At 50.0% G+C, this 10627-nt stretch overlaps 2 protein-coding genes across 2 annotated transcripts in view; both read right to left on the bottom strand.

Moving 5' to 3' along the window:
* Window positions 1-10627, bottom strand: part of LOC130493984 (hippocampus abundant transcript 1 protein-like) — a 163714-nt gene that overhangs the window by 85916 nt on the left and 67171 nt on the right. The gene's annotated exons all lie outside the window — the stretch shown is intronic.
* TPGS1 (tubulin polyglutamylase complex subunit 1) lies at window positions 4418-8058 on the bottom strand. The gene is made up of 2 exons (XM_056867616.1): window positions 7739-8058; window positions 4418-4949 (listed from the first exon to the last, which is right to left on the bottom strand). Exons 1-2 carry the CDS (start codon window positions 8056-8058, stop codon window positions 4418-4420), a joined length of 852 nt encoding a protein of 283 aa, XP_056723594.1.

Here is a 10627-nt window from a genome sequence, read left to right as displayed (position 1 = left end):
GGCTTTGCGGGGGCGACGCTCTCTTATTTAAGGCCGGACAACAACACGCGCGTCACGTCGCGAAGGGGCGGCGTAACGGGCGGAAGGGCGCACGCGCGACTTTGGAACCCGCCCCCCCACCGCCATCCCCATCAATCTGCCCTCCCCAGCTTTTAAATCCTGTTAAGCCAATTTAAATGTGTATATAAGTGCCTAAAACCATAGAGTTGGAAGGGGACCCCCCGAGGTCATCTAGTCCAACCCGCTTAAAGGTTGCCAACCTCCAGGTGATAAAACTATCAATTTCAAGGCGTTTTGCGTATATGTAACACGCATAGCACGCAAGAAACGCACACCCCGTGTATTCTCTCATTTGTAATAACCAACCTCACTTTCTCTCATTTGTAATAACCTCACTTTCTTAGAGGCTTGTAATATTGGTATTTTATATAAATATATAAAAATGTTCTTTATATTGGTTCTTGTAGGTTATCCGGGCTGTGTGACCGTGGTCTTGGTATTTTTCTTTCCTGACGTTTCGCTGGCGAAACGTCAGGAAAGAAAACACCAAGACCACGGTCACACAGCCCGGATAACCTACAAGAACCAATGAACTCTGACCGTGAAAGCCTTCAACAATATTCTTTATATTCTACTGTTATTCTGTGTAGCCACAGAGCTAAGTTTTTTTTGTTACCCTTTACAGTCTAGCACGAGGCTTTCTTTTTCACAACCTCCAGGTGGTGGCTGGAGATCTCCTGCTATTACATCTGATCACCAGCCGATAGAGATCAGTTCCCCTGGAGAAAATGGCCACTTTGGCCACTGGCCTCTATGGCACTGAAGTCCCTCCCCTCCCCAAACACCACCCTCCTCAGGCTCCGCCCTCACAGTCTCCCGGTATTTCTTTACCTGGACCTGGCGACCCTAAACCCGCTGCACAATGCATAGGCTGGCCAGCTCCAGGTTAGGAAATACCTGGTCTTCCCATCCTCCCTCCCACCCTGCCATCTGTGGGGGTGATCTACTGTAATCCAGTTCTGCAGTGGCAACTCGGGTTTTAACTGCCATCTTTATTAATGCTGTTTTAAACTGATGTTTTATGGTTTTATGTGTTTATGTCTTTTGGATAGTGTAACCCGCTCTGAGCCTGGCTTGGCTGGGGATTGAGGGCGGGTTATAAATACGATAAATCTCCAGGAATTCTCAGCCTGGAGTTGGAAACCTCATTCGACCTCCTCAATGTGCTGACTGGAAAAGGGCAGTCATGCTTGTCTGTCCTAGCAAATTAAAACAGCAGTCTAGTGGCAGCGGCACTTTAAAGGTTAGCCACAAAAATCATCCTGAAATAAATGTGAGTTTTCAAGATGCCACTGGGTTGGTTTGTTTTTTCATTTGCCTTGACATGCCACCTTAGGGTTGCTGTCCTCCAGGCAGGGGCTGGAAATCTCCCAGAATTACAACTCATCTCCAAATGACAGAGATCAGTTCCCCTGGAAAAAGTGACTGCTTAGTACTCTGACTTCATGCAAAAAAATAAAGCCTACCTCCTACTGAACAGTGTTGTGTAGAATAATTAACTTTATTTCCTTTTAACATTTTCCCTTTTTTCAGTAAGAAGAGTTGGTTTTTCTGTGCCGACTTCCTTTACTACTTAAGGGAGACTCAAACCGGCTTACAATCACCTTCCCTTCCCCTCCCCACAACAGACACCCTGTGAGATAGGTGGGGCTGAAAGAGCTCTAAGAGAGCTGTGACTTGCCCAAGGTCACTCAACTAGCTTCATGTGGTGGAGTGAGGAAACAAATCCAGTTCACCAGATTAGCCTCCACCACTCATGTGGAGGAATGGGGAATCAAACCTAGTTCTCCAGATCAGACTGCACCACTCCAAACCACTGATCTTAACCACTACACCACACTGGCTCTCTAAAAAATCTAGCTCTAAAAGGACTAGAATAGTAATGAATTAAATTGCAGAGCAGGATTTTATTCCAAAAGTGCTTGGCTGTGGAGGTGGCCCATTGTCTCACTGCATGAGTGGCTGCTCTGGCTATGCCTCCTTCAGATCGGCTCCCACTGGCAATTCTGCCACACCTCACCATTGGATGTGGTCAGAAGACTCAAACAGCATCCCGAAGCAGCAGTGCCACACAATACCACACCCACACAAGACATTGCCTAATGTCGCTATTCATGAGGTGGTGCTCTAGCCCAATTCTATTCAACTCAGGCGGCCTGCCCAAAATAGGGACTCCGGCAGAGATGCAGGAAGTAGGCTCCTCTTAGGTAGCAGGTACCCTGTCGTGCCCTAAAAGCAAACCTTTTGAGTTGATGAGCGCATTTCCAATTTTAACTCAGTAAAAAATCACAAATCATGGGTTACGTAGCTTATTGCGCACTTGTATTGCAGAGCCTTTGCCTGGGAGAAAGAACACAAGAACAGAGCCATCGATCGTGGGTAATGACAGAGTCCGCAACTGCTCCTGCTGTTTCCACCTGCATTACACAGTCAGTCTAAATTAGCTGCTGGAGGTTCCTCGTTGAGCTCTGTTACATACCTGCCAGTTAAGTCGAGGTCTTTCCTGCCATTGTGGCTGCTCGAAGCATTTTAAAGCAATTTATTCTTGACCGGGTGCATCGTGCCCCCGTGGATAACGTGTCAAGTGTAGGAAATTACCCCGCGAAAAGGAAGGTGAGGAAGAGCAACCGCTGCTTTACAAACACCTACAATTTTGCACCATCCCGTCATTTGAAATGTTTAAGTGCAATGAGCTCATTGGGGAAAAAAACGAGGCGGCGGCAAGCAAAAAAGACAGCTATATTTCTGTTTTCCTCCTCTTCGGCATACCAGGCAAATCATTCCCACATCAGTGGTTGTTTTCTGTTGCCCCAGAAGGTCAGACCAGAACCAATGGGTTGAAATTAAATCAAAAGAGTTTCCCTCTAAACATTAGGAAGAACTTTCTGACAGGTGGCCAGTCACGGCCAACCTCTGACCCACAACACAGCATTGCCGAGAGAAAAAACCAGAGGGGGAGGAGACAGCCACGTAAGCCACCCTGAGCCCACTGGAAGAAAAACAGAATGAAAATGCGCATGATAGATGGATTCTTCAGCTGACAGGCTCATAGAATCATAGAGTTGGAAGGGACCACCAGGGTCATCTAGTCCAACCCCCTGCACAATGCAGGAAATTCACAACTACCTCCCCACCCCACCCCCAGTGAGTGACCCCCTACTCCATGCCCAGAAGATGGCCAAGGTGCCCTCCCTCCCATGATCTGCCTGAGGTCATAGAATCAGCATTGACCAACGGGTGGCCATCTAGCCTCTGCTTAAAAACCTCCAGGGAAGGAGAGCTCACCACCTCCCGAGGAAGCCTGTTCCACTGAGGAACTGCTCTGACAGTTAGAAAATTCTTCCTAATGTCTAGACAGAAACACTTTTGATTTAATTTCAACCCGTTGGTTCTGGTCTGACCTTCCGGGGCAACAGAAAACAACTCAGCACCCTCCTCTACATGACAGCCCTTCAGGTACTGGAAGATGGTTATCATGTCCCCTCTCTGTCTTTTACTCTTCAGGCTAAACGAACCTAGCTCCTTCAACCTTTCCTCATAGGACTTGGTCTCCAGACCCCTCACCATTTTTGTTGCTCTCATGTTCCCATGACTGTTGGGAAATCCGACAGCACTTAGCACTCCAGGACACGGTGTTGGGTGGAGTTTCCATATTTGCCTCAGATTGCAAGGGAAGTGGGAAATTGCCCAGCAGCTGGGATGGTCTTACCATTTGCCTACTTGTGGCAGGTAAAACCCTGCCTTTGGTCCCAATCACTCAACCTTTAGAAACTGAAGAGCAGGAGAGAGAAAAAACGCCCACCATAGTGATGCTCTAGAAATTTCTCCATGTCTCTATGGTCTGTACCATAGAGATTAGGGGTAATGCCTAGCTAGTCAACCAAAAGTGATGTCACATTCTCCCCAAACTTCACCTTTCCCAGGCACTGACATCAGAATTTTCCAGCATTTGCCAAAGGCAGTCCTGACAATACTAACCTAGGAACAGACATCTGAAAATGGGTTGTGCCATGGAAGAATGACTTTTAACCATCAAGAGCATTTTTTCCCAGTGAGAGAGCAAACATTTATGTGTGTTTAAATTCATTTACACCATTTATGTATGTTTAAATTCAATAATATATTCCCAGTAGTCAAATCTACCACAATATCCGTCAGCATCTCACTATAAAATCTACTGAAGACAGTCAAGACAACAGCAGTTTGACGCTGCTTACAAAGTCGTCGTTCTGCTGAAGTCTACAGGCCATGTACACCCACCCCTTGTTCCCATTTGTATCCCGCCTGCCCCATTCCAGAAAACAGGAGTCCTCTCTCTCCATCCCAGATAAAAGCAGTTTTTGGTCCAGCCTGCAATTCAGCCAACAGGTTTCACTTTGTCAACAAAAATGGCTGAAGCTTTTTTGAGGAACTCCCCTTTCTTCATGGCCACGCTGGCCTTCCTCTCGGCCAACGCCTCGTCCATGGCCGAAGCCAAGCAGTCCGGCCCGAGCTTGGACCCAGCCTCCAAGTAGCGGACGGGGCTGGAGACATCGCTGTCGTGGAGAGCTTTCTCCAGAGTGCCGAGGACAGCCAGGCAGATCCGTTGATCAGCCGCACCAGATCCACCATCCAGGGCCTCGTAAAGTGCACTCGCCTTGCCCAAAAACTCCAGGAGGACCAGCGAAGTGAGCGCCCCGTAGCGGAAGATGTCAAACGGCACTGCCTCGTGGTCCCGGCACGTTATCTTCTGAAGCAACGGCGCGACGATTTCTTCGGTGGCTCCCCTGTCGCGGAAGAACATCTCCAGCAACTCGCTGTAGAGTTTGCCATTGACCCCGGGCTTCTTCCGTCTCCCGCCGGCACTCAAGGAATCGTACGCCATGCTGACATTGTTGTTGAAGGTTGTCCTACTGAAACAAGGAGGAGGAAACGTTACACGTTTGAAACAAACACGCACACATGAAGATGCCTTCGGAAACAAAGAAGGAGAAGGAGGAGGAGAAGAGTTGGTTTTTATATGCCGACTGTCTCTACCACTTAAGGAAGAATCAAACCGACTTACAATCGCCTTCCCCTCCCAACAACAGACACCCTGTGAGGTAGGTAAAGCTGAGAGAGCTCTAACAGAGCTGTGACTAGACCAAGGTCACCCAGCTGGCTTCATGTGGAGGAGTGAAGAAACCAACCCGGTTCACCAGATTAGCATCCGCCACTCATGTGCAGGAGTGGGGAATTGAACCCAGTTCTCCAGATTAAAGTCCACCGCTCCAAACCACTACACCATTCTGGCTCTCAAATCCACCAAAGTCAGTATTATCTGCTCAGCGTGTCAGTGGCTCTCCAGGGTCTCAGGCAGAAGTCTTTACCATCACCTCTTGGAGACCAAGTCCTACAAGGAAAGGCTGAGGGAGCTGGGAATGTTCAGTCTGGGGATGAGGAGGTTGAGGGGGTACATAGAATCATAGAGTTGGAAGGGACCACCTGGGTCATCTAGTCCAACCCCCTGCACAAGGAAGGAAATTCACAACAGCCTCCCCCCGACACACCCCAAGTGACCCTTACTCCATGCCCAGAAGATGGCAAAAAAACCTCTCCAGGATCCCTGGCCAACCTGGCCTAGAGGAAAATTGCTTCCTGACCCCAAAGTGGTCAGGATTGCTCTCTTTAAGTATTTGAAGGGCTGTCACGTCGAGGACAGGGAGCTGTTCCTGTTGACAGCAGAGAATAGGACAAGCAATAGTGAGTTTAAATTGTGAGTGGAAAGGTACCAGCAGGATATTAGGGGGAGAAATTTTTTACAGTAAAAGTTGTTCAGCAGTGGAATCGGCTACTTAGGGAGGTGTTGAGCTCCCCCTCACTGGCAGTCTTTAAGCAGAGGCTGGACAAGCACTTGTCAGGGATGCTCTAGGCTGATCTTGCATTGAGCAGGGGGTTGGACTAGATGGCCTGACTGGCCCCTTCCAACACTATGATTCTATGATTCCTATTTTAACTGGAGATACCAGGGATTGAACCTGGGACTTTCTGTATGCCAAGCAGAGGCTCCCCCACCGAGACACAGCCGCTCCAGGGCTTGAAAACAAAGACTAGAAGAAGTCCAGTTTCCAGCATATGTTGGTCAGTATCAAAGACTACAATATGACATGCACTTCCTTGAAAGTAAACCCCACTGAGATTAGTAGACCTTGGTACAAATATGCAGCAACTAATGCTACAAAGCTGGAAAACAATGCTCACTTACTTGAGAGCAATCCTTATTTCTTTATTTATATTTATAGCCTTTCCCGCCCCCAATACAGCGGGGCTTGGGGGGGGGGGGGTAACAACAAACCAAATATACCTGTAAAATTGGGAACATATAAAACAGATTAAACTCCGTAAAATAATAAATAACAATAAAATACATACAGAGTGAATGTACATAAGGTCCAGCCATCCACCTGCTCAGCAAGGAAGAAGAATTCAGAACCAGAGGGATGGACTGATTTTAATGGTTTAGATGACAATCCCTTCTCTTTCAGCCTAACTCATCTCACAGGGTTGTTGTGGGGAGGCAAGATCTATGGAAGGCACCCTGAGCGCCTCAAAGGAAGAGCACAATATAAGCGTGATAGCCATAGGAAAAAAAGGAACTTTGTGGTTCTTTTTTGAGAGCACATAGGCAAAGAGAGCCAGTGTGGTGTGGTGGTTAAGTGTCAGACTAGTCTCGGGGGAACCAGGTTCGAATCCCCGTTCATGCCATGGAAGCTTGCTGGGTGACCTTGGGAGAGTCCCACACTCTCTCAGCCTAACCTACCTCGCAGGGTTGTCGTGAGGACACCACGGAGAAGAACGATGCAAAGCGCTTCGGGTCTCCATTGGGGAGAAAGGTGGGATACAGATGAAGTCAATAAATAATATGCGGAGGATCATACCACTCCGCAAGCCTGCTACGGTTGCAAGCTCCGGGTTGGGACATAGCTGGAGATTTTGGGGGTGGAGCCTGAGGAGGGCGGGGTTTTGGAAGGGGTGGGGCTTCAATGCTATAGAGTCCAACTGCCAAAGGGGCCACTTTCTCCAGGGGAACTGATCTCTGTCGCCTGAAGATCAGTTGTAATAGCAGGAGATCTCCAGCCACCACCCGGAGGTTGTCAATTACAACAAAAACAAACCAAAAAAAAAAAAAAACCCAGCAGGAAGGCTCACATTTAAACAATCCATTAATAAACCAAAGTAATCCTAACCAATTCAATATACTATTACAATAAGATATGTATACAGCAAGTCCAAAACTTAGTGCAAAGTCCATCCCAACTTGCTGTATACTTATCTTATTGTAATAGTATATTGAATTGGTTAGGATTACTTTAATTTATTAACGGATTGCTTAAATGTGAACCTTCGTGCTGGTGTTTTTTTTTTTGTAATTGACAATATTCATTGCGTCATAGGTCTTTTTGTTTATGTTTTTTCTCCAAACCACCTGGAGGTTGGCAACCCTGAAGCCTGTCCAGAGATTTTAAGCCCCCCTCCGGCTCAGTGCGCGCCTTCGGAGTAAGGAGGGGCGGGAAAGACCTGCACAAAAAACCCCCCAAGCACTTTCCATAAGGGACTACGTTTCCCAGAAGCCCCTGCGCGCGCGCGCCCCGGTGCTTTCTGGGGGTTGTAGTCCAGCTCCTCTCCGCCGTTCTCTCTCCCCCCCCTCCCCTCCACGCACCTGTGGGAGTGGTGGGCCAGGCGCAGGTACCAGAGGGCGCGGTCGAGGCGCCACTGGAGCTGCCACTGCGGGTCGCCGCCCTCGGCCCTGGCCTCCGCGCTGCTCTGCGCCAGCCGGTCGAAGTAGCCGGCCAGGAAGTCGACGGGGTCCTCCGGCCGCGCCTCGAGCAGCTTCAGCAAGGCGCCCCGCACCATGTCGCCCACGCCGGCCCGCCGCAGGAAAGCGGCCTCCTCCTCCTCCGCCGCGGGGTGGCTCGCCGGCGACGGGCGCCGCTTCTCGCCGTCCGCCATCTTGGCTGGGGGCGAGGCCGGGGCCGCCATCTTGGGCGAGGGGCCCTCCCGCTCCGCCCACGCCGCCATCTTGCCCACGGACGGCCAATCGCGGCGGCCATTTTGTCGCCGGCTGGGCGGCTTCGCGCAATCAGGAGCGGGAGGCGGGGAGAAGTCGGGCGCGAACAAAGAGAAGGCGCTTCCGGTCCGGGAAGGAGGCCCTTTTCCGGTCCCCGTGGAGATCCCCGAGGGGGGCGAGGAGGCCTCTTGGACCCGGGTTTCCATGGCTAACCTACAAGAAGAAGCCGGAAAGGGTGTTACCATGGAGACTCTAAAGGCTAGGGAGCCACAGGTCATTAGAGAAGGCCGTACCGGAAGTGTGTGTTCCCTACCCCAACGGTCTTTATCCCGCCTATTGGGCACAACTCACGTGACGGGTTAAGGCACCCCCCTTCAGAGGCGGCTTCCGCTAAAAGTGAAACCCACGATGTCCCTAACGGTCTGTGGCCGCTCTAGACCAGGCCGCCTCTATGGTAAAACGCCCTCTATGAATGGGAAAAGGCGCCGCGCGCCCTCTGAACTCCCGGTGGAGAGAGCGGCCCGCTCCGAGTTAAATCCCTCCCCGCACGCTTTAAAAGAAAACAAACAGGTCGCGAGAGCAACTGTCAACGTGTGCCGGAAGTCCAGCTTTGCGGCTCAGGCTTTCCTCCCTCTCTATGGTCACACTCCTTTCCGGAGAGTTCTCACGGCCGCCCTCCCGGAACTGGGAGGCGGAGGGGGAAAACCCCACACCGGAAGTAACCACAGAGAACGGGAAGCCGCGAACGACGCCCAGTGGGAACCTCATACCGGAAGTGCCCACGGATCATGGAGAATGTGGAGCCCAGAGCAACTGTGGGTGGCGCTCTAGGCCTGCGCGTTTTTACTGCTCTGCCCCTCTTGCCGGGGGGTCCTTGGAGAGTTTTCGCTCCCCCCCCCGCTGAGTTGGTCGTTGCTTTGGTTGGCCTTTGACCCTGGCTTCTACTTCCGGTGACTTTTTAGGTTCCCTTCTTGGTGCAGTTAAGTAAACCTGGATTTGCAGAAGGGCAGGTGATGGGGGGGGGGAGGTGATGGGGGGAGATGATGGGGGGGCGGGGGAGGAGAGCTGGTAAGGAGAGGAGAGGGTGGAAATCGCCTCTTTTGCCAGCTGCTAGTAGGGTTGCCAACCTCCAGGTACTGCAATCAAACAAAACAGTAGCAGGCCAAAGAAGTAAGCAACCAGCAATAGAGTGCACCCAGTCAGAGACTGTAAATCTATTGTAACTTAGACAGAACTAAAGTCACAAACCAGGCTAAGCAACGTGGGTTACGAAGCAACCAGTAAACAACGGGACGTTGTACAAAGACAAGAGGAATAAACAGCCAAAGTGCTAATTTTTAACGATAGACTAGTTCGTGTAATAAGCTTGGCTTGTTTCAGATCAATTTCATTTTCTTTTTCAGGCGGAGGAGATGGTAACGCGGCTCCGGAGGTTCTCCAGCGTTTTCGCTGCAAAAAGTAGCTTCATCAGCCACAAAGGCTTACAATTCAATTCCTAGGACAAATGTGGAGCTCTCTGGTACGGGCTACTATGTTAAAGCTTCATGCATGAAGCCTGGTTTGTGACTTTAGTTCTAAGTTACAATACATTTACAGTCTCTGACTGGGTGCACTCTATTGCTTGTTGTTTACTTCTTTAGCCTGCTACTGTTTTGTTTAATTGCAATATCTTTTACAGTAGAGTGAGTTATTTGCTTAACCTCCAGGTACTAGCTGGAGATCTCCTGTCATGACAACGAGGGTTTCCAGGTCCCTCTTTGCCACCGGCGGGGTGGTGGTGGGGGCTTTTGGGGGTGGAGCCTGAGGAGGGCGGGGTTTGGGGAGGGGCTTCAATGCCATAGAGGCAGGCTGACCATACGTCCCGTTTTAAACGGAACAGTCCCGTTTTTATCATATTTCACGGCTGTCCCGTCTTTTTAATTAAAATGTCAATTTTGCCCCTCATTACACTTCCAGCGTTTGTTTCCTTCAGTTCTGACATTTCTTATGCTGCATGCAGGCTTGGCTGGGTAACTTCTCATAGAAAAAGTGCTCCGATCGGCTTACACTAATATTACATAACCCCTGTCCTGTTTTTGCCATCCCAATGTCCCGTTTTTGTCTCAAGGAAATATGGTCAGCCTACATAGAGTCCAATGGCCAAAGTGGCCATTTTCTCCGGGGGAACTGATCTCTATCGGCTGGAGATCAGTTGTAATAGCAGGAAATCTCCAGCTAGTACCTGGAGGTTGGCAACCCTATATTACAACTGATCTCCAGCCGATGGAGATCAGTTCCCCTGGGGAAAATGGCCGCTTTGGCCATTGGACTCTCTAGCATTGAAGTCCCTCACTTCCCCAAACCCCGGCCTCCTCAGGCTCCGCCCCCAAAAGCCTTCTGCCCGTGGCGAAGAGGGACCTGGCAACCCTAGCTGCTAGAAATAGGATAAGGGGGAGCTAGGTGTTTGCACGTTGTAAGCTAAAGAAACCAAGGAGGGGGGATTTGTTGTTGTTGTCCGTGAAATGCAGCCATTCTTTTCCAGACTGGAAATTATTTATTTTT

This window comes from Euleptes europaea, chromosome 2, assembly GCF_029931775.1.
Source record: "Euleptes europaea isolate rEulEur1 chromosome 2, rEulEur1.hap1, whole genome shotgun sequence".
Taxonomy (NCBI): Eukaryota; Metazoa; Chordata; class Lepidosauria; order Squamata; family Sphaerodactylidae; genus Euleptes; species Euleptes europaea.
Note: the sequence above shows the minus strand (reverse complement) of the source record. Positions and strands in the feature narration are given on the sequence as shown.

Coding starts and splice junctions, on each gene's coding strand:
- TPGS1 (XM_056867616.1), bottom strand. CDS start 8,058: ATGGCGGCCCCGGCCTCGCCCCCAGCCAAGATGGCGGACGGCGAGAAG. Junction 4,950..7,738: donor CTGGCCCACCACTCCCACAG/GTGCGTGGAGGG, acceptor TTGTTTCAGTAG/GACAACCTTCAACAACAATG.